Source organism: Colius striatus, chromosome 10 (assembly GCF_028858725.1).
Source record: "Colius striatus isolate bColStr4 chromosome 10, bColStr4.1.hap1, whole genome shotgun sequence".
Taxonomy (NCBI): Eukaryota; Metazoa; Chordata; class Aves; order Coliiformes; family Coliidae; genus Colius; species Colius striatus.
This window is the reverse complement of record NC_084768.1, coordinates 34,241,117-34,265,527: the sequence shown is the minus strand read 5'-3', so window position 1 is coordinate 34,265,527 and position 24,411 is coordinate 34,241,117. Positions and strand designations below refer to the sequence as shown.

The 24,411-nt window shown below is 39.6% G+C and overlaps 1 protein-coding gene across 1 annotated transcript in view; it reads right to left on the bottom strand.

Moving 5' to 3' along the window:
* Positions 1 to 24,411, bottom strand: part of ABCA4 (ATP binding cassette subfamily A member 4) — a 60,168-nt gene that overhangs the window by 26,386 nt on the left and 9,371 nt on the right. The window contains exons 6-20 of the mRNA XM_062003240.1: positions 21,543 to 21,740; positions 21,050 to 21,139; positions 20,621 to 20,861; positions 18,972 to 19,111; positions 18,236 to 18,352; positions 17,273 to 17,470; positions 13,361 to 13,566; positions 12,015 to 12,191; positions 11,506 to 11,728; positions 9,487 to 9,708; positions 9,013 to 9,217; positions 7,580 to 7,678; positions 4,528 to 4,752; positions 1,903 to 2,080; positions 642 to 773 (exon numbers count right to left, since the gene is read on the bottom strand). Coding sequence (XP_061859224.1) covers positions 642 to 773; positions 1,903 to 2,080; positions 4,528 to 4,752; positions 7,580 to 7,678; positions 9,013 to 9,217; positions 9,487 to 9,708; positions 11,506 to 11,728; positions 12,015 to 12,191; positions 13,361 to 13,566; positions 17,273 to 17,470; positions 18,236 to 18,352; positions 18,972 to 19,111; positions 20,621 to 20,861; positions 21,050 to 21,139; positions 21,543 to 21,740 — 2,651 coding nt within the window. The remainder of the gene's footprint in view (positions 1 to 641; positions 774 to 1,902; positions 2,081 to 4,527; positions 4,753 to 7,579; positions 7,679 to 9,012; positions 9,218 to 9,486; positions 9,709 to 11,505; positions 11,729 to 12,014; positions 12,192 to 13,360; positions 13,567 to 17,272; positions 17,471 to 18,235; positions 18,353 to 18,971; positions 19,112 to 20,620; positions 20,862 to 21,049; positions 21,140 to 21,542; positions 21,741 to 24,411) is intronic.

The window sequence follows — 24,411 nt, the reverse complement described above, 5'->3', positions numbered from 1 at the left end:
AAGATAAAGTAAAAGAGATTTCTTTACTCTAAATCTGGATCACAAATCTTCTCTGGGGTCAACACGCTGCATTCTGATGTCATAGGCTCTTTCTCTACCGTTTCAAAGCAGAACCTGCTATTAAAGGAAGAAGTGTAGCAGGCATCAAGTTACCCATTTATAAGAAGAATATGGAAGCTAATGTGAGTGACTATATGCAAAGAAGAAACTCTGCTCTTGAAATGGAGACAAACTTATGGCAGTGAAGGCAGCAAAAATCCTCTATGAAGGTAGTAAATGGTTGGGTGGCAGGGCAAATTGGGTGTAAAAATATCCTGATATTGCACTTTTGGCTCACATTGTTTTGGTTTAGGAGGCCTAAATTACAGTCCGTGGATCTCCAGACTGAACTCCTGCTAACCCACACTGCAACAGAAAACACCAACAAGAGCACTGTCATTTTCCTTGGGAACCGTGTTCCCACCTAAATGATGTAGGAGATTTCTGCTGGAGGAGGACAACATTTACCCTGTGCAAGTGTTAAGACCTGGAGAAGTGCCTCTGAGAGATGGCTAAGAAAAGAAACAACACAGGCTTTAGGAATGTGTCAAGCATGCAGACTGGGATGTTTGGTCTCAAAGCCAGTATGAAATGATACTTACTGATTGAATAAGATGTTGTACTGAGGGCACATGCCCAATCTGTGTCGAATGAAGTCCATGTGAGTCTGAATATCCAGGCCACCGATCAGCACAGTTCCAGAGGTGGGTGGGAAGAGACCTGTCAGAATTGACCTGGGAAAATAAAGTGAGGAAATTCCCAGTCTGCTACCTTTTTGTAACAGATGAGGAAGATGCGCTGCATGAGTCCGCTAGATGGAGCATGACGACTTCTTGCTAATGGGCGTCAATGAAACAACTCCGCTAAAAAGCATACACACACATACTCTTGAGGGTCTTGTGGATCTGCTAACATAATTTTTATATACCTATCTGTACGGTTCTGGCCTGCATTTAAAAGTTGGTTTAGCCTCTTTCAGAGTAGTTTGTTCAGCACGTAACATCATCCCTATACAAATGGATCTAAAATGAAGATCACTTGCACCAAGAGAGAGAATAATGGTTTGGGGTCTCGGGTCTCCAGCCACACTGGCTCATGTATTGCAAATAGATGGAAGCTGTTGCTAGATTTGGATGAATATTAGATTTTTCAGTTCTGAAAATTTTGAAGTAATGGAAATATACATTTTTATCAGGATAAATTTACAAAACATTTCAGCAGATTAGAATGCTTTCATTTTGGGTCAAACATATGTCTTGTGGAACTACTTAAAAAATTAAAAGGCAAGTGAAAGTGTATTTAAAATGTTCTGCTGAGGAAAATCATAACAAAACACTTCAGTTCTTTCAACATTTGGTGAACTTGTCATAGACCCATGAAACATTTTGTTCACCGATTAATCCTATTTTGTCAAATAAAAGTCTGTAACAAGAAAAGTAAACATTCCTAAAGTCCGGCTTCCTGAGATGCTAGGGTTCTAGGACTAGATGGACATTTTAATTTGCACATGGATCTTGCATTTATGTAACTATTTTGTCTAAAGAGAGTCTCTATTTTATATTCCTGTGCACACAGACCAAAAAAAAAAAAAAAGTGAGTCACTCAAAGACAGTTAGAGAAATCAAGAACACGTGGAGAGGTCTTCCAGCCAGAAGATCCTTCTCACTCTTCACCCGTTGTGAGTTTGGCTATGAGAAATGAACTGTGTGGGAGAGAATTGCTTCCTTCCCTCTAGACTTTCACTTGCATAAAGTTAGATGCAAGAGTGATAGAGAGACAATGGAAGAGCCATAAGAGAAGACAGCTTCTTAGGACAGAGCTATAAAGTACTGTGCTGGATTTACTTCTAGAACACAGACTTACATGGTGGTTGTCTTTCCTGCTCCATTGTGACCAAGGAAGGCTGTGATCTGTCCCTCATAAAAAGTAATAGTCATTCCATCTACTACTGGCTTGGGTCTGTTTGTAAAAATTTTCACCAGGTTCTGAACGCACACTCCTGGAATCAGTCCCGTTGGCTCCGGCTCAAAGAAGGTTTTTACTTGAAACGCAAGAAATCAAGAATGAAAAAAGAATAAAAGTGTATGTTTTTATCCCAGTTGTGATGATCACATAACAAAAAGTGAAGAAGCAACAGCATATACCCAGTAAAATACAGCATCATCTGCCAGGGCTAGGTTCTCCAGACACACCAGTACCAGACTGAGGCAAGATTTCTAACTACAGTGCAATTTATTGAGGTTCACCCATGTATCAACAACATGAGAGGCAGAGCTCAGAATTGTAACCATCTGTGGAGAGGTAACTCATTGGATCAGGTGAAGCTCAGCATGTTTTCTGTTTTCTTTTTGCAGCAGGAAGATTGTTTGTGATTGTTGTCTGTAGATACTCAGATAGGCTGAGAGATTATATTAGACAAGCAGCAGGTTGCCTTTCTAGCCAGATTGAAATCTGCCATTCAAATCATCTGCCCAGCTGTGCATTCTTTTACCATGATGCTTTAAAAAAAAAGGCAACATTTGCCTTTAATCCTGGTAGGTGAAATTTACCACCTTGCTGAGGACAGGTCAAGATTTAGGCAGTACCTAACATAAGCACTACATGGGTTTTGTAGTATATAAAAATATACTGTGTATATACATATATTTAGCATATATACATATAACATACCACAACATAACATACACATACACATATACATACAGCATAAGCTTTGTCTCAGGATTAAAAATGCATGATTCTAAATAGCGCCATCAGGATATTTAATTGCATGAGCTTCTAGACAAACAAAACTCTTCAGAAGTAAACTAAGCCCTTGGGCAATGTGAATTATAGGAGTTGAGAAATTTAAACTGAAGAGGCTGTCCACTTTTGTTTACACAGAATGCTCAAGGCTTTGTAGGGAGGCTTGTTTTGCAATTGCAGTTTACTTAAATTGCTCAGTACCCAGCAAGCCTGTGTGGAGAGCAGTCAATGCCATCTGGGTGAAACCAGCCCCACCTCCATCCAGTGGCTTGTATGAGTATTATTTATAATACGAAGAAGTCCCAAATATATAGTACATGAGAGAGCTGTATATACTAAAGAGTACTTGAAATAGTTCATCTAGAATGGGTAGCTTGAAAAAATTATATTTATGACCAACTTTTATTCCTCTTCGTGAAGGAATCTAGTTTTCCTTTTACCTTACTGGGCCAAACAGGAACATCCCTGCATTTACAAAAGGTCACATGAAGTCAAGCTAGATAGTTATGAATATATTGGCCATTGAGGTAGCATCCTTGGTTTTGTGTGTATAACTAGCTAATTTTATATTTGCCTGCAAGACTTGCTGACAAATTCCAAGGCTTAAAATGTATCATGTGTCTGTTCTGCTCTGCTAACCCATGCTAGTACTGGACTGCACCAGATCTAAGCCATTACAACTACTCTCCATTTCCCATTCTGTTAACTCTAACACAAAGTACTAGCTCTTATATTAAGCCATTTTGGAAACTATGCCCTTGAACCATACTAAGTCTGTTCCCATGTGAATGGCTGAAAGGAAAGGCAGGTTTTCTGTGCAATGATAGGCAGGCCCTTCCTCTGTGGCCATGGAGGAGCTGGAACCTGGAAGCTGATGAGTACAGGACCACAAAGATAACACAGTACTCGGAGGAGATTGGCTGAAATAACCTTCGCCCTCTATCTGTATTTTTTCTTTTGAAGTTCTGTCCTGTTTCCTTTCACCTTAAATGCACGGTTTTGGTGCTTACGTGAGGAGCTCTGATGATCCTACTTTTATCTCTAGCTTTTCAAGACACTCAGACTGTGCTCAGGGTTGTCTGTAGCAGTTAGTTTTGCTACAGAATCCACATTGTTCTTCTGAACATCACATACAGGAAACTCCTCTGGCTCCTCACAAAAAAAAAAAAAAAAGACATTGGGATTTGAGAACAAGGCAGGTCGTTCAGGAATTCTTAGGTGGTGGCTAATGTCAGCATCAGAAAAGGCTGCAGACAGGCATACAGAGTACTTCAGATAAAAATACCTTTGAAAGTAGCCTTTCTCTGCAGATGTGAGACACACTAAAGGCAGGCAAAAAAAGTAGATGGGGGGTGTGCAGCTAGAGAAGGAAATTAATCTCAGCATAAATATTTTTTATTGCCAAATGTGTGCCAAGGCTTCCCTAAGCACAAACACTAACTTACCACAGAAACAGTCTGCATTTGTGCAATGAAAGCACAAGTTACAGAGCTCTTCTGGAAGGCAGCTTTTTTATGAACGATGACTAAATATTCTAAGGGATTCTAAATGTAGGGAAGTCAGTAAGAAGGCAGCTGGAAGAGTCAGCATGTCTCCTGACCTTAGTTCTGGCAGTCACATGCTATCCGGTGTACCCTACTGGGCGCTCTTGTAGTTTGACTCCAATCCTTCATATGTCTAGTTTGTTATGAAGTACAAGTAATACAGCATCTCAGAAGTACTCAGGTTGCTCTCTCTCCTTACTATTAATTTCATCTTTGTCCTGGACATCTGTCTTAGGCTTCCCCTGCTTGATGGTTTCTTTTTCTCGTTTGTGTTTACATTGTTTGTTTTTACCATCCTTCTCCCCATGGTTGTCATTCTTTTCTCCTGACTTCTCAGGCTGTTCAGATTTCTTTGTTCTGCTGTCATTTTCTTCCCCTTCCATGGCCTTCTGATCCACACAGCTTTCTGACTCTGGACTTTTTTCTATATAAACCAAAAGTAACCAACATTTAATTAACAAAAATTTAATTTCCTCTTATCTCTAGAGGTACTTTGAGGAAAAGGAGGTAGACCTTTGCCTTGAGCTCTCCGAGAGTATTAACTATAGGTGCTTTAGTCAGGTTACGGACAGCAATCAAAGCCGACTAGCTTAAAATCTGCTCCACAGAGTCAGAAACTGATATTTAAGGAAGATGATCAATAATTTTGGAAATATAGATCCAGAATAGAAGATTCTGACTAATATTAGGTACATGCTTTAAATTATATCTATGCAAATCTAGACCATATTCATCATTACATCAAGAAAAAGATCGTGCAAACATTTCCCAGACTTGCAGGGAATGGGAGGAAGAAAAACAAAATGAAAGGTTTACATGAAAAGCAAATTGCTAAATTGCTAGTTAGATTAAGAGACGAGCTCCAGGACAGAATGAATGATTTGGTGTTAACTTTTGTACAAGAATTTCTGGCTTTCCAGTTTGGTCTTAGACCTCGTCACCACCAAGGAACACAGTCACATTAAATCACTCCTGGGGACAAGCTTGAAGTAGGAGCAGTGATGTAAGAAAACAGAGCCTTTGAAGGAACTGATCACTCAACACAAATTCAAACTGTCAGCCTGGAGTACAATTAGCACAACTGTAGTTTATCAGTTGGCCTTAATTTTTTTGTGTGTGAAATATCACTATAACTTCCTGCTATGAGAAATTTTAGCCCATAAAACCATATGAAATCCCCTGGTGCAAAAACAGCAACATAAACAAGTTCACTGCATCACTTAAAACGGCAACATGGAGGATACAAAACTGCACTGATAGAAGTAAATTTTTTAAGTATCAAGATAATTTACCAGCATAGCTTCACTTGCAGCTGTCCATTTACATTATGTTAGGCTTTCTCTATCAGTTTTCTTTCCAGCACATTAACCAATTACGATAAATTAAGAAAATTACTATTATTTTCACCCTTGAAAGAAATATACAATTTGACAAACAGTCTACAGTTGTTCATGTAAGCTAAGGCATTGAATAGTCTTAGTACTTGAAGCAGGTATAAGTCATGTGCCTCATAAAAAGGAATTAATCAGAGATGATCTTTCCAATTGTCCTTACTTAAGAAAACCCAAGCCAATGTTTTGCAGAAGAGAGGATGAAATAAGTATCAGCACACTCAGGCTAGCTGAGATAATCACCGAATAATTCAGATGTGAATGGACTTCCAAAGATCTCTTAATCCTAAAATTCTAAAAGAACCAGGGCCAATTCAGATCACAGTGACTACCTCCAAAAATGGAGATTTAACAACCTTTCTGAGCAACCCGTTCCAGTGTTCTAACTACCTTCACAATGAATATCTTTATTGTTGAGTCACATTCCTGTTTTCCAGCTTACATCCATTTCCTCTTGTGCTTCAGCTAGGTACATCTGAGCAATCTACCTTAGCATTCTTTCTTAGGGCTGAGCAGATTCGTCTCTCATAGTAGTACCCTATATGCATTCTCACAAGTGCTGGCTAAGAGGGGAATAATCACTTCCTTTGAACTGATGTCTATACGCTTGCTAGTAAAGGTCAGGATGCATCTGGTTTTCCTGACCAGGCAGGCACACTTGATGGCTCATGCTCAGCACGTCAATCAGACCTTTTCTACAATGGTGCCTGCCAGACAAATGGTGTCCTGTCTACTGTCCTGGAGTTATTCCATCCCAGACACAGTATTATGCATTTACTTTTATTGAACTCCACGAGAGCCCTATAAAGCCTGTTGAGGTCCCTCTGTAGAGCTGCCCTGCATGCCACCGTTTCCTTAGATCAAATTCTGATCTGGTGGGCAGCATTTGCAAAGCCAAACCAGGTAACAGACTCCATACTATCTAGACAAGCGTCTACCATTCTGAATATCCTCACAGCAAGTCGAGAGGAAAAAGTGTTAATTCCCTCGGAATGTAGCAGAAGACAAAGCCTCTTATAAAAAGCAACTTGTTATAACCTCCTCTTTTCTGACCAAAACGTGTGAGCAGTGTACATATCAGCATGTTACAGAAAGGATTAACTGCAATCTGGTTTATAGGCATCACCTATAAGAGAGATTGCTTTGTCGTCAACCTGTCTGAGGTGATGAAGGGTAAGGATGGTAATGAGAAAACTGAAGAAGTGATTTTTTTCATCTGTCAATTTTAATTGGTTTCACTCATGCCTTGTAAGCTTAAGACAGATTTCAAACAACACCTTCACCAAGCCTCTGTTCCAGACATCAATCATCACTTTTTTATCGGTTACTATTAAAATTCCATCACCCGTATATTTTTCTTAACTATTGCAGTACCAAAATCCACAAAAGCAGGATTTTTGCACTCATTCAAGTTGGTCCAAGGGAAGCATAAAATTTGATCTTGCTTATAAACCTAAACTCAACAGACTTAAATTCATGCCAAAGTAGACAGAAAAGAATCAGGTTTAGAATGATGGGGGAGCCTCAGTGCAAAGATGATTGGCACTGTATTTGACTCATTTCACAAATGCTGAGAAAATATCCCTTGAATGTCTCAAAAAGAGTTGGCTAGAGAGTGTGGGTTTGGTGTTGCTTGTTAACCCATGCTTTAGAGGCTCTCAGATGGAGCAATGACTCACCTCTAATAACTGTATTAATAGCAGGCCACTCCAAGTTCAAAGGCACCTGCTGACATTCCCAATGCACAACTGTCTCTAATCTTTACAGCAGCTCAGGTAATGGAAAGGTTAAGTAGCTACCTTCAAGCAGATCAGTCATTTTGAAGTTATGTCTAAACACCTAAGTTTTAAAAGAACTCACCATCAGCAGTTGCTGTTTTGTTAGCTTTTGGATCTCTAGAGCCAAGCCAGTAAGATTCCTGCACAGGGAAATACCAAGGCTGTGGTAACCCATAGTCTCCTACAATAAAAGTAAGTAGGTAAAGTGCACTTCATAAACACAAGGGATAAATAATTCTAGGCAAAGTCTAAGCTATAATTATAAACTCTTGTAGTCCTAATGTTGCATATCAGAAGGTCAAACCATCCACCATGTACCTGACAGAACAGATTTTGTTTGCAGAGAATTTCTTTTGGATAGGAGTAAAATATTCAGAAAATATGTGATCTGATTGGCCTTACCTTTTCTGAAGTAGAACGTGGTTTAATTACAGAATGAAGTTACTCCCTACATGGTGAGAACTGAACAATCAGGCAGCAGTTGCCAAGGAACACCCTGACTGCTTAAGATAGGATCCCAGCCTCACCTGGGGAGTTTCATTTAAGGCCCAACTAACACTTGAGGGTCAACATGAGTGAAAAGCTTATTTATATTTACACTTGTTACCCTGGGCCTGAACTCACAACTGGCAATTAGAAAAGAGACTGGCTGGTTTTCAGTACAAAGCCTTGCAGGAGAATTGTCAACAGAGTAATCCTTTTCTTCAGCAGAAATTGGCATTTTTGGTTACAGATTAATTCTTTTTTGGGAAAAGGAAAGTACAATAACATTCTCTTGTCAGGACAGACCAGAGTTACTGCAAGTCAACGCTACCACCTTCCTGGATCACATTGATTTATAGAATGCAGGTGTTTTGAGCTGCTATATTTAAATCTGGCATCCATGTGAACCCAGATGTCATTTGCCTTGTGCTACTTACTCAAAATAGACAATGGGACTTTCTGAAAGATGGTCAGTTTTTCTGTACTGAAAACCACTGTTTATGAAAATATCTGTGTACTTCTGACTTTCCAAAAATATCCTGTATTTCAGGTAACCATTTGTACTCCCATTAATGTACACAAATGCTCGGCCTGCATCCGTCAGCAGTGTGCCTTGCACTTGGGATGGGCTGGATTATACTTCATAGAAGCTGATGGCTAAAACAACTGCTGCTTATTTGGGACAAACTCAAAACTCAGATGAACTCCATTATGAAACAGAATGCTCGGGCAGCTTTTAACAGACAATATTTTTGTAGATTTATTTTCTATTTAAATTTTAAAACTGGACCAGAAATTGCCACCATCTCCTTACTCTTTCATCCCTTTCCATTCCTTTCAGGACAAAATAGGAGAAAGAAAAAAGAGAGAAAAGCAGAAGTCCTTAATAAACCGGTGGTGCTATACTGGATAAGACTCATGGTCTACAGTGTCAAATACCCTTTTTCTGACAGAGAAATACTCAGAGACTGGTTAGACTAACACAGTTTACAACAACTACTGCTGCTTTGTATGAATAAAAAATTGGCATACCTGGAAAAACATTATCGAGATACCAAGAAAGTATTCCATAGAGAAGAGCGTCAAAAAGCATCATTTGAATCGAAAAAAGAAAACTATATTCATCTCCTTCCAAGGGACTGATTCCGATGTTACCCCACTGTAGGCCGAGACCTTGCTCTTCATAACGTGACAAGTATTCTGTACCGAAACCAAAAGCTACTTGAGAGAGCAAACTCTGGAATAAAGGAAAAATTACATTCAACACAGAGGCACATTTTGTAAACCAAGCACAAAATACAGCTTTAGAGACTGGATTTAAAAACTCGATCATGCTCAACAAGTGATCTGGAAAAAAATATTTGTTAGAGACTCAGAGGTCTCTCTCTCTGACTCAAAAAAGCAGAGAGAAAAATGTGTACAATGCTTTGTTATTCACATATGCATGGTGAGAAGGGCAGCTAAAATTTGAACCCAAAGATACAGTACAATCAGTGAAAGGCTTACTGCTAGGATCTTCAGATTAATAGTCATGCGGTCTTGCCAGACAAAGCAGACAATGTGGGGCAGGTACAAGGTGAAGTAGATGACTCCACTGCAGGCAGCTGCTAGATTTGCTCTGGAGAAGAAGGTGCTGAACAAGAAGCACTGCATTATGGTGGCTGTGGTGAATGTCAGCAGGAATAGAAAGAAGAGAAGTGGATTGCTATAATGTAGTACTTGTCCACACTGTAAGCAGAAGGAAAACAGAAAAATTTAGAAGTATTGCTACTTACTGAACTAGCAGAAAAGGTTAGAAATGCCATTGACATGTGACATGTCATGAATAATAAGCCAGTCTTGCTTACTTAATATGACTTCTAACTCTCGGGCAGTAATCTTTCAACACTTGAGGACAACACAATAACAAACTCTTCATCTAACTTTATCCTTGCTCCTAAATTATTACTTCAGGTTAGTACAATAAGCTGTGGAGCTCATACTCATAGGTGATGACTGAATTAAAATCACAACTGATTGAAAAAAGACATTCTTCTCTGTCTTAATCAGTAAATGATTCCAAGCAAGATGTGCCTGCTTGGAAATTCATATATTTTAAAACTATTTGGACTGTCATAATAAATTTTCAATGATCTCTTCTCATCTCCTCAGGAAAGAAACTGTAGGGAAGCCTGACGAAATGCACCTTGAAAAAACCCACAACGAACCAAAACCACCACAGGAAAATGATAACGCTTCTGTACCTAAATGATATTCAAACTCCAGAAGGAAGTTCCTCCAAGATTTGAAGAATCCAAGTGCAGTTTCTCAGAGATCCTTGTGTCCTAACTAACCCTTTGGGTGAACTTTCATTGATCTTTCTTTCTTAGAGCTTTTGTAGATTAAATGCTCCCTCTCAAGAAAAGCATGGGCTGCTGCTAGTAATCTGTTTACTCTGAAAAACCATGTTGAGACTCATTCATTTGGTTCAGCTTTGTTTTGAGCCTCACATAAGTCTCAAATGGGTCTATAAGGCTCAAATAGGTCTACAAGGCTATAAATAGATCAACATCATTGCAACATCCCACTGGGCCTGAGCCTGATTTCTTTATCAACAGTGACACAATCTCTCATAAGAGTGGTGCATCACACTGGCATAGTGAAATCCACAAGAGGAAGTGAATTATAGGTACAAGTACATTCCTCTCTGGTATTAATTACCTCCTGATTTTTAATTAATCCAGAGTAGCAAATAAAGTAAGCTTTCTCTGTCCACCTGAACTGTAATGGAACCACAAGGAACTACAACAGCTCATCAGGGCAGACTGATAAGATGGAATGGATTGAACTTTAACTGTGCAGTTAAATTAATATCAGTTCTCCACACCCAAAAAGATGCAAGAGCATTCTTCCTTATGAAAACGTTACAGATTTTTGTAACTAAATATAGTAGCTAGGAGGAGCTTGGTTTTCAGGTTACAGAGATAAGAGGTAGTCCTTAGAGGCAACATCCAAATTGTCATGAAAAGTTACAGAAAATTGCAGCAATTCTTAGTCACAGAGAAAAAGGTGAGGTTTTTTTTCTTTGTTTTTTTCAGACTGTCCTGAAAGTTCTGTCCTTGCAGTCTCTTTCTCCATTGAAATAGTCCATAGTTTCTACGTAGGTAAGCACTGAATATTTTAAGTGAATCACATATAGTGAATTACAAGACTAAAATTCTTCATATTACGATCCTTCCTATTTGAAGTAACAATTGCTGTATATGGGGAGATCTGCCTCTGCCTATTATTTTGTCTATAACACAGAGTAATCTCCTTGATATATTGTTCTATGAGGGATCTTACTAGTGAATTTATCCTTCTGTCTCTGCCGAGTACTGATGTTATCATGAGGTCTGCTTAGAAGAATGTGCCTGTTTATGTGCTCTGACGAGAACAGACCACTATCCATTCACATCTCCCTCTGAATGGCTTCTATTCTTTCTCAACAGCAAAGTGGTATCAGCAGTGCAAACAGAACAATGAGTTGAGAGTGGCAATCCTTACCATAATCAGTGCCGTGAGGAGGAATGTGCTCACAGTCATCATGATGAAGCTGTCTAGGAACCAAGTGCACCAAAACACGCCATTAGTTACACCTCTGTTCTTCATAGCCTCTTTCAGACGCATTTCCTTCTCCAGCACTATGCTCTTCACAGTCATGGAAACAGAATATATCCAAGCTAGCACCATGAAGATGGGAAAGGAGCGGTTCAAGGTGATCATGAAACTATCGAACCAAGAAGGAAGGAATGAATTAAATTCTGGTAAACCTGTTGAGATGAAAAGTGGTTCCAAGAGCTCAGAGAAGGTTTAAAGCAGTTCAAAGAGGTTCTAAGAGTTACTAATGACTGCAAAACATGTGATGGCTCACGAAAATACATCCCTCTCCACATTTAATTGACATATTGCTTTTACTATGACAAACAAATAATATTTTAACACATACACTAATGTAAACAATTTGGGAGCGTCACTGTCTCTCATCAGTATTGAGACGAACTGCGTTTACTCACACATCGTCCACAAAACATGGATACGGCATTTGCTGCAGATAAATTCCCAATGGCACTTCAGTGTTGGTCTGTGTCTTTATAATCCCATGCTCAATCATGTCTTGGAGATAGGCAAAGCCTCCCCAGATATAACGTAAATCATCCACAGGATCAGCTCTTGGACCAGGATCCCAGTACCTCTCAAGAAAATTCACATGGAAATCATTTGGGAAAATAACAGGGGAGGGTAGGAGGGAAATTAAGAATAATAATAAATAATAATAAAACCTTAGCTACTGATATTGGAGGAGCACTGTCTGAAGTTTTACCTTCTAGATTTCGGTCTGTCGGATGACAGTGCTTGAGAAAGTATATAACTTGGAAGGTTCTTTTTTTTTACTTTAGGTTTCTGTACACTGCTACGGAATAGCAATTTTGGCCACAAATTAAACATGCAGCAGTGTAACTGTTCTAGAATAGTAATAATTGTATTTGGAATACAGTCTCTTTGGAGATTCAACTGGAACTGGGGCTGTTTAGTCTAGAAAACAGAAGACTGAGGGGGGATCTCATTAATATTTACAAGTATATAAATGGTGGATGTCGGGAGGCTAGGGCAGCCCCTTTTTCTATGATATTTAGTAACAGGACAAGGGGTGATGGGATGAAGCTGGAACACAAAAAGTTCCACTTAAACATAAGAAACAACTCTTTCCCTGTTCAGGTGAGGGAGCCCTGGCACAGGCTGCCCAGAGGGGTTGTGGAGGCTCCTTCCTTGGAGGGCTTCAAGACCCACCTGGACATGTTCCTGTGTGACCTGATCTAGGTGACCCTGCTTCTGCAGTGGGGTTGGACTGGATGATCTCTAAAGGTCCCTTCCAACCCCTACCATTCTATGATTCTATGAACAGCTGGATTGCAACTACCATACGCTCTTATTTTCCTCTATGTAAACAATCCTTAGAAATTATTTCTGCTATCCTCAAGCAAGACTATTTGATGAGAATTTGGGGAAGAACAGCAGAGTTCTGCATGTCAGGTGGAAGAAAGCTGGGCCACAATCTGAGTAGGACTGCTTTGTCTGCCTCTCTCCATGATGGAACCAACTAAAGCAGGTTACTGGATAGATTCCGAGCAGAGTCATTCCCTTTGCTATGGATCCATGTATCTAACCACTGCCTGGCCTAACTGCCTCTAGAGTGGACAACTTGTGTGAGTACATGGTAACTAGAGATGGATCCTGCACTGCATTTCATACTAGCTATCAGCAAGTAGAGATGGATTTCATGCATGTATTTGGCGCAGGTTCTAATGTCTCCCACGTTCATGGTATGGCAGGCAAGAATTGAGAGGGAATCATCACTTACCTGTCTTTGATTTTGCTTGTTTTCTCCACAGCATCTATGTCCATCCGGATTTTGTATTTCACATGTGGTGGAAGACTGCTGGTTGTAGGCTCTATGTCTAGAAAAACCACACCAGCCCAGAATTTGTTTTCCTCCAGTAGCTGAAGGGCTCGATAAGTCAGTTGAGTTTCATCAACGTAACCTTCAAATTTATCCAAAGTCAAGCACTACAAAGAATCACAAAGAGAAAAATTGCATGGGAATAAACTAGTAAGAGGTATATATTAAAGTAAATATCAGTGGTTGGAAAGAGAAAAGGGAGGTAGGTCCATCTAAAGTAGTTGCTCGCTTCAGCTTTAAAAGTTTATGCTGAAACTATTAAAAGTTGACTCTCTCCATCTTCCACTAAAGCAGGAACTGCTGTTGCAATTTGACAGGGCAAACAGTGTAACTTTAGGTGTACCTGTACAAAATACATAGCCAGTACTAGGTTCAGTCCAGATCTATGGTACTACATTTACTCATTAGATAGATAGATATAATTTTTTTAAAAAGATATATTTAAGCCCCTGTAATCATCCAGCCATAGAAACATGAACATTGCCACTTGGACTATACTTTGAAAGCTCCCTCAAAAAGCATTACTACATTAATCGGAAGGACTAAAGCTGCAGCACAGATGAGGTCCCGCTATCAGGAACTATCTCCACAAACTGCATCCAGGAGAGAAAATTAACTCGGCTAAAAAATAAATCTTGCCACAAGAGCTTTTTAGCTCTCCAGTTGAATCAAAAGACTATGCTTTTTCAAGTTTGGGAACAATTTATTCCAATCTAGGAAATGCCTGAGTGAACACCAGGAAGCTAAAGGATCACTGATCCATAAGAAAAGGACATTAGCCACGGACTTCTGCTGAAAGCATTTTGTCAAATGAAGGGCTGGGAAAATCAGAGCACATATTTGAATCTTAAAGTCTCTTGGTTGTTTAGCATTTATTCCTATTTAATGCCAGTCAACTAGTCAATTGATCTTACTGATAATATTGTGTCACTACTGAAATTCAACTTGTGATTAATCTGATGGCCTAAGTCAACATGTTTCAGCTATCTCAATAATAAAATGTAGTTTACTCTTCCCAGCAAACTGTCCTATTTCTCAGTCTGTCATTTATCGTCACTCCATATACAAGACACTAAGTCATCAAAATCCAATGTCTTTCCATTTAATTCTGACTTGACAGTCATTGTAAGACAAAAAGATCGTGAACGTTACAAATTGTCATCAGTTAGCTGTAAAATTACAGACTTAAGGTTTTATATTTAGCTTCTAGCCTTCAGAACTGGCTAGATGTTAACTGAAAGTAGAATTATGTAACTCCTTGATGGATTAAGAAGACATTTATTGCCTTGTTTCATAAAAGTCCAGGAGACTAATTTGTTTGATCCAATCTTCTTCATCACATCTTGCAGCTCAATAACCAAAAATTATTTCACATCAAAGTGCTTATACAGGTAGCTTGTTAATGGTCAGGCATCGTAAAGACTCCTTTATTTAATGTTACCTTGTGATAAATTTTCTGTTTCCTTTAAAACTTGAAATATGGCAGTTCAATGAGATCTATATGAAAATACATTTTTAAATGGCAGCAAAACAAAATGATGCTTAAATTGATAACTTTATTACTTTGTGGCTTTACTCTTCCTGCTGTTTTGTGAATGTTCATTCTTCTAGTTTGCTTTACAAAAATAAACTATATATAATTTAATATCAGAAAGCAAATTAAAGCAGAAAAACTTAAAAGAATCAAATTAGGTTGATGGCTCAAGTTGTATTTATTTTTTGGGATATGTTTATGTCACATTGTTAAGTGAGTTCTGGAACTCGGTTTAGTTCATGCCAAAGTGTCAATGTTTCCACAGTAAAGTCCTGTTGTGGAAATGTGTCTTTGCAGTGTCTGGAGAACTGTTTGCAGTTTCTTTGTTACAGGGAATTATTTTCAAGGTACTTATTGCAGCTGCAGAAGAACTGGTATAGTTCTGCAGGAGAATCTGTGGGAATGACAGTGGCGAAGTCCTGACAGAAAACTGACCTTACCTAGATTTTCACAGCAGGATAGATAGTGTCTAGAGTAGTCTGAGGAGGCGTATAGTTCCAAACAGAAAACACAAATGTTTATAGATTTGCGTGAGTAGAATGAAATCAAAGTTTGTATAAAAACATAGGCTAAGATACCAGTATTGAAATAATTCACACAATCTGAAACTGAAAAGAGGTTTTATGTTGTCATCTACTGGCCAAAAGCTAGATTTTCTTTTTTTCTTAACATTAATTGCCTTGAAACCAAAGACTGAGTGCTCTACCTAGGCTTTTTTTCAATGACTCACAACACAGCTAGTGCTTTTGTAAACCTCACTATACCAAAATTCATTCATCAACTGCTTGAGGAATGGCAAATCTTCTCCTAGTGATTATTTAATAATTTTAAATGGTCCAATGAAAATGGGAAAACCCAGACTAAAATACTAAGAACAGGTTTGGAAGATAAAACCAGAAAATAATAATCACAAAGAGGTCTAGATGGCTTTCACAAACAGTTTGGTTGTTCTGTGGCCTAAGGGAACCAAAGGGAAGAGCAGGAAATTCTTGGGGTGGTGAGAATGAGCAGCCACTGCATAACTTGTGGGATTCTCAGCTGCACCACAGCTTGCAGCAAAGATCTGAGTCTACTAAGACAGTGGCTGGCAGCACACCTCTCCTCATTGTATGGTATGGTAAGGGGTAGGGTGTCCCTGAAAGGGAGCCATTTATTCCCATTGTTCTTGTCACAGTGTGAAAACGTTCTCAAATGCTAACTACTCAGTGTAAACAAGCAGACTTAAAAGAATAAGCTCATTACAAAGAACTTTATGACACAGATATCTGTTACCAGGTACAGTAACTGCCCTGATATTGTTGATGTTCCAGTGCTGACCTTCTGCAAGCAATTTATTTCCTCAGCAGGAGCAAGAAATAATTCTGCTAACATGATGTAAAAATATCATCAGAAAAATCAGCAGAGTTTTGTGCAAAAGCTGTATTCTTTCCTCTTGTAACAGCTATGGGAAGGCAGAACTGTCAGTTCCTGTCTTCTTACAGGGGATGAATGGTCTTTTAGACTGAACTGGATTAGAATTAGGAGAGCTAGGCTTGGTCCTGTTGCTAAAAGCTGGTATCAATTTTCTCTATGGACCTGACACTCAGCTTATTTAAACACTAAATAATAACTATACATTTACTTCTCTTTCAGAGATGCTTGTAAAACATAATTTATGTCTGTAAAGACCCTGAATCTCATATTTTTTTGCAATGGCTTGATATTTCCTCCTACATTTTTAACATTTTTTATTTATATAATGAAACTTCACATCACTTTCTGCACCACAGCTCTCAAAAAGCCTCAGAGTGCCCTATTAAAAGCACAGCACCCTAGAGAAGGTGGTTACAGACTCCAGGAAAAAGACAGATACCTTGTCATAAGTGGCTACAGAACAAGCAGAAATTCCCTCATTGGTTTCAACAGAATTTTGATAACATGCTTGAAAACTTGAAAGGGGACTCCCCAAAACAGTATTAGCTTCTCTGGACCTGGTCTTGCTCGACATAGCCATGGTAAGTGGCTTGTCAGTTACCAGTACCTACAAAAATCCCTCATTCACTTGAGGTTTTACGTACACTTTTCTGCCTGGCAGAAAGTATGTTCAGACATTCAACCAATACTTCAAACAAAGCATTTGGGGATCATCGAATTAAAGGGGTTTTTTTGGTAATAGTAAGTATTCATGTTCTCGTACTGCTGTATTGTTTTTAAAATATGCAGCTGACTCCCAGTACTGCCTAGCCTGCTTTAAGATTTTTTTCTACAAGTATTCTCCGCAGTGTGAGGGCTGACCTTACCTCCAGATACTGACTGAGCCAATGCAGAGCTAGGTCTGTAGCACTGAAGATGTTCCTCCAGTCAAAGTCTACCATTCCCTTCTCCCGACTCTCTGGAGACCCGTTGTGGAGAAAGTTGATTATCTGCTCAGCAGTTAAGCCTTCAGCACCCAATTGGCTGTTCAGGAAGTCTCTCACTGTAGGGTGCTTCAATGAGTCCTGAGGGAACACATCAGGGCAGCTTCACTACAATGATCCTCTTCACATGCCCTGTTTAGCCAGAAGAGTTTCCATTTCCATAGCACTTTCTGAGCTATGAAATGGAACAAACAGGTATGCTAGGGAATGGAATTCGTAGATGGGTGATTCCATTGCTGAACTGGAGGCGAGACTTGATTAATGGATAAAACTATTTATTGTACTGTTTCCTTATAAGCAAGAGAATAAATATAATAATTATCTAATTTAATATAGAAGAGTGTGGAAAAACAAATGTTCTCTCTAGTATGAAGTACTTTATAAACTTTGACTACAGATATTGGTTGCAGCTGGTCCAAGAGAGATCTAAGGGATGTGGAATTAAAGAATTTCCTAAGGTAACAAGTTGCTGGGCCCAACAAAAACGTGGTCCTACTGTCTTCTTTGCCTATGCAGAACCCAAGAAAATCAGGTTGCCTGATCTTGAAGGATATTTTTGAGAGACAAGGAAGCAGTGATTGCTGCCTTCATTATGAAGTCATTAGCCAGATTCTAGAGAGTGTCCAGGTCTGACGTTTTGTCACAGACATTGCCACGCATTCAAGACTACCCTTCAAATCAAGCCCAGGAACTAGTCCAATAGCCTTAAAAGGCCACAGATTCCTTGCCACAGAAGCTGTACTTCCAGCTAAACCTTCCAAATCAATTCTCTTCTTCCTTAGCAAAAATAAAGAATGATGGTGAAAGGCTGCTCTTACTGAGGATCCCTGATAAGTTATAACATACACGGATCATATTCATTTGCAGGCTGTTTTGAAAGAAGTGCCACAGCTGAGGTCCTACTTCTTCCCAAGCTTTGGCCAACAGTCTGAGGCGCTCAAGTTCCTCAAAAGTGGAGTTTGCCTGAGGAATAAAACAGCAGAAAACACTGTTAGAACGCTAAGGAGATAATCAGAATTTATGATTCAGACATTCAGTGACAGTGAAATCTTTAACTTTGAAAAGTTGCAGTTTTTACCTTCAATACTTAAGAAACTTGTGAAAATAGAAGAACTGTTAACAATCCTCAGGAAAAGAATTTGTACAATCCAACTGGAGTCAAATCACTTTGAATAAATTTCTGTTGTATATGTAATATATATGTTTTGTTGTATATGTATATGTAATGTAACAACAAATGCACAGTTAACTTTTCCTTCAAATTCTCAGGTCTGAGTTAGAACAATTTCTTCTGTTTTTTTCCCCCTTGACTATTTCTGTCCATTAAGAACTTTTATGCCAACAAAAGGCTACTTGATCTGAAAAAAACATGCAGTGTGGCCTAAGATGAGACTAATCAGTGAAGATCTGTCTTATATTTTTAAACTAGTAACTTTCCCTCCTTTGACGACCATCAGAACAAATGAAGTTCTAAGAAGATAATCTGATTAGGACAAGGTAGCTGAGTCACTGGTTTTCAAAACGTGCTGCTTAGCATGCAATTTTTTAGAAATATGTCTTTTTGTATTTCAGAACTTCTTACATTTTTTAAGATTTGCCGTACAGAAGGTGAATCGGGAGCAAAGAGGATTTTTCCCATCAGCAGGGGCTTCACAGTACTCCAGGCTATTTTGGTTAAAGGGTTTGATTCCAAGTTCTGGATCACTGCGTTACAAAAGGGTGCTGAAGGCAGAAAGACAGACAGTCTTTATGAAAATGTGCTGAAATGATATCATACATAATGTCCTGGAGGGCTTTTTACTGTCAGTATGGACAGTTTAAAGCATCTTGAATCTCAATGGGTTAAGCACATTCTGCAACGTAGAAGAATGTCTGAATACACAGAAAACACTTCAGTGGATATCGGAGTTTTGAGATATGGAAATTGGAAATTGCTAAAGCAAACAGAAATAAACATAAACAAATGAAAGCTGCTGTTATTTATAAGGTATTTCAAATGCAAAGAAGCTAGACAGCTTAGCTCTCATGGAACAATTTTGAGCTCTACTTGCTTTTCTTCTAATGACGTAGGTCCTTTGTATTGTAGCTGATACTGATACAAAGCTGTTTTTTTCTCCTATTACTGAGTAACGCTTACATAGCATCAGCTAATGTAGTGGAGATCTAGCAGGCTATTCCAGCTCAGATCACTATTCCAGAATAGTTCAGAATACTGGATCCTACAGTAATTTAGAACAAAACATTTCAATATGACCATTTCTATTTCACTCCTGCACTATGAATTAGTTTACCTGGATAACATTCAACTGTTCACTTTCCTGGTTGAAGAAATTGAGTACTCTGGGCCTTTTACGGGTCTTTTGAAAGTTCAAACATAAGTAGAGCCAAATATCAACGTGAACAATGAAAGGTAGGAGTCTCTACAGGCAAAGTGCTCACCTGGACTTTCTAACCATGCAATCATATCTATCATAGCGGAAGGGACATAGAAATTTACTACCAGCTATAATACGTTTGTTAGTACAGGAAAAAAATTGCTGTTGGTCTCAATGTAGAGAATAACTAAATAGCAAACAGAAGGAGATGTAATAAAATGATAAAATAATGAATGACATAAAAGACAAAATTGGTTCCTCTTTGCATTCTCTCCTATTACAAGAGCAAGAAGATAAATGAGGAAAGCAATCAAAACTGGTAAATTGAAATACTTTCTGTGCCATATTGAAGTACACTGTAGAACATCACTTGCACAAAATATACGTACTTTTATCAAGAACAGAATCACCACCGTGTATCAAATTGAGTATTACTTAAAAGGAGAGACCTTTAAACTCCTGTGCTCCAGGCCATCAATCAAATTGAGAGACTTAAAAAAAAATTATCTTGGAGAAAAGTTATTCCAGAATGTGGCAATATAGTTTCCTGAATCTTCTTCAGAATCATCTAATTCCTTCTGACACCAGCAGCATGTTTTAGAACACAAGACAGAAGGATTATCTTAACTATGATGATGATGTGTATGCCTTCATAGTGAAAGTAAATTTTCTGTCAGTTCTCAATCCCTGGGCTTCTCTGCTTCTAGATATGAAGTATGAAAGTAAAATAAATTCCCATATCTCTAATTTCCCGAACCAAGTGCTTAAAAATGTTATTTTAGAAAAGCAACAGTGGTATTGTATTATAAGTTTCAGCTATCCACAGTTTCTGTAGTGGTTTGGTGGAAAAACTTACTGGTCATATTGTCATAAAGATAAGTGGATTTCTTTCTTGTTGAATCAATTCCCAGGAAAGCTTTGTAGTTATTATCTTCATACCAATTAAAGGAGAGCACTCTGGATCCACCTCCTTCTGGGTAGCCACAGAAAAGGTCAGACAGGGAGCTCACCAAGTCGCCTAAAGATTCTGGCATTCTGTCTTGTACAAATGGTTGCAGAACCATCAAAAGTTCCTGAACACTTGGCTTTGTGGCTAGCTGCAGTAAGACAAGACTTTGTTAATCAAAACTGTCAAAAGAGGCAAGTACCTGGTGAGGTCTCAGTTGTGCCCAGGCTGGTAAAGTATGGGTGTGCAGTCAGAACATCCTTTTATCTCCTCTGTCCTGGTTACAGGGGAAGTTTGTGCTATCCAGAAAAGTGATGCATCTAATATTAGACCACTTACCTTTTGCACTGCTTTGGACACATTGGATAACACTCTCCCCCAGGCACTCAAGTCAGTACCTGGTGAGTTTCTGTCCAATAGAGTAGGAAGCTGTGAAAATATCAGAAACACAGATGAGTCTTATATAGTTTCTACATGACAACAGCTATTACAGTGAGAGAAGAATATTTAAAATGGCATCTCTGTAGCTCAAATACTTTATTTGGAATAGTTATTGAGAGTCTGGTAAACCTGTCTTGTAGAGTCACAAATCCAATATCCATTTGCAGACTCACATAGCAGCTTATGTAGATGTTCTGACTAACGTGAAGTGACTAGTGTCTTGCTGATGGTAAGTTAACGATCACACGTCTTTAAACTTACATTTGCAGGGGTAAATAAACAAACAGTATTTGAAGCACTGGTGAGGTCTTACAAAGAAAAAATTTGGAGGACATGGAAATATCAGAAAAAAACCCCCAGCATAATGCAGGATGATTGTGTTAATACTTACCAGCTGAAATAACTTAAAGAAATCAACATTTGCATACAAGGCATCTTCTACTCTCTGTAGACTTTCCTGGGACAAGGCACACATGGCCTTGTGCACAGAAGGCAGACTTCTTCGGCTGCTGAAGATAATAAAGCGGTCCAGGAGCATCTGATTGCAAGCAATGTCCTTCAGAGTCAAGGTAGGGACACCGTAGGCAAACTGCAACCAAAAATAACATTACACATAATGCTATGGAATCTTCCTACTGCTCAGAAACAATTAAAGATTTATCAAACGTAGATACCTTGATATCAGCCCCTGCTAATGTCTTCACGAATGGCAGATAGATGTGGTCAGCTGAAGCATCAGCCCTTGAACCACCTTCAGTTGATGTTATGCTATATCACCTTGCCTTTAGTCATATTTTTCCTCTTCTCATTGGTGACTTTTCCATTTGCTGCAAAAGTTCTTGTGAGTCTTCTCCTTCTCTCTCTCGTCTAAGCATACCTGATGCCATGCCACTCATTGTTGTGGTTAAGGAGAGATAGCTATAGCTTGCCTGAAATTTCCTCAGGACCAATTGATTGCAGCACATCACTCTACCTCTTTTTATTAAGGCTAGTTATAGTTCTGCTGTATGTTACTTTAAGAGAAAAAGGCCAGTTCCACTGATGCTCAAGCTTTATTTCCCTCAGTATTTTATTTTAGTTATGACTGCTCCACTCCAATGCTTCTCCACAGCCATTATTCTTGGCCACTTGGGCACAATCCTGGCTCGTGTTCAACTGTCTGTCGATTAACAACCCCAGGTCCTTTAACTGCAAGATAGCTTTCCAGCCACTCTGTCCCAGCTTATGGTGTTGCATAGGGTGTTGTGCCCCAAGTGCAGAACCAAGCACTTGGCCTTGTTGAACCTTGGGTGACCGCCTGTCACAGTCCCTCTGAAGAGCCTTCCTCTCGTCAAGCTGGTCTACACATCTGCCCAGCTTGGTGTCATCTGCAAATTTACTTAGGGTGCACTCAATTCCCTCATCCAGATCATTGACAAAGATGTTAAACAAAACCTGATACGCTTGATCTGGCACGGTCCTCATTATCCAGTGAGAACTACGATGAAACTGAGCTGCACAGGGAAGCAGCCTGGGAAACATGTTTTGACTTGTGAAACGAGGAAACTGTGACATTAGCATCATTGAGAAGGGTCATAGTTTTGTGTGGTGCTGTTTCTAGTAAGGCGGAAGGGGCTGTAAAGACAGCTCGGCTCCTATAAGAAGTTGCTCAAAACTCTCCCTAGCTCTGAATTGGACCCACTTCTGGGGCTGAGCCAATTAGGCACCTCCACAACCACTTTTTAAGAAGAAGCTGTAAGAGGAGGATTCTTTCTGTTTGTTCTTGTTCTGTTCTTCTTTTCCTGCTGATTGTGGCTGGCAAGGAGTTGGATGAGAGAGAGAAGCAACCACGCAGACCCCAAAGTCAGTGAGGGAAGAGAGAAGGAGGTGAGCTGGAGCAGAGACTCCCCCTGCATCCTATGGAGAGGACTGGTGAAGCTGAGAGTTGTTTGCACTTCGTAAAAGACCCTGCGCAAGGGGCGGTGACTATGCCCAGATGAGGCCGTGTCCTGTGCGAGGGACTCTATGTTGGCAGAAGTCATAGCTGCTGGAAGAACCCACACCAGAGAAGTTCGTTAAGACTGTGTCCCTGGGGAGGGACTCCGTGTTGGAGCAGGGCAAGAATGCCAGGAGTCGTCCTCATCTGAGCAGAGAGAAGCAGCAGAGCCCATCTGTGAGAGACTGAGCACATCCCCCATTCCCTGCTCCCCCGAGCCACTGAGTTGGGAGGAGGGAGAGATATTGGGAGCAGTGAGCTGGGCCTGGGAAGAAAGCAGGGATGGGGTAGGGAGATCTTAAAGTGCTGGTTGTATTTTTCTCATCATCTTGCCCCATTTTTACTTTTTACTCTGTTCTGTTTCTTGTAGGTAGTAGAATAAACTTTCCTTACTTTCCTCTCTAATACTGGGGTCCGTACTAGAACCTGGAACGGTAATTGACAGCGAGCCCTCCCTGTCCTTGTCTTAATCCAGAGTGTCCTTGGTTATCTTTTTCCTCTCATCTCACTGGGGCCTCTGCCATCCTAACAAGGGTGGGGGTGGTTGGGGGGCACTGAACAAGAGACTGTCATGGCGCCTCTTTGCTGGCTGGACCAAATCGCCACAAGGATTAAACACAGAAAAAAAAGAATAAGAAAAAAAGGAGAGAGGTTATTTACAAACTGTAACTGCATTTCAAGAATGTTCATGAACAGATGGGATTAGAAAAACATCAAACCTCCGCCCTTCCAATTTTTCCGGTGGAGTGGGCTGTTGCCAATCTTTCCTGAACTTCTTATTGTGTTTTAACATCAGTCTCTTATCCTTATCTTAGAATGACTCAAAAATCAGGCCCTCAGAGGAAAACTTCAATCTCTTTTTTTTTAATCAATCTCTCACTGTTTGACCAAGGCTGCCAAGAGAAGTTCAAGTTATTTTTTCAGCTAGTTGGCTGTTTAATCAGGTTTAGCTTTCAGCTCTGTGTGTCATTTCCTGCACTCCCAGGCAGCTCAGATCTAGATCTGCAGCCAGCTGTTGGCAACACTCAAGCTGTTGTAAACAAGTTGCTTTGAGGTCAATTAGCTCTGTGCCATGAGGCAGGGGGACAGGGTGTACAGCAGTAGGCAAGCAAACAGAGGGTAGAGCATCAGGAATATCTAGAGATGAACTATCATGGTTGAGGCTTAAGATGACCATAGATCTAAGTTCTAGTCATGGCTCTGCAGCCTCTACCTTAACCAACTGTAAGTCCAGCCTGAGTAACTTGCTTACCAAGGTGATCTATAGGAATTGATTTATTTCCCA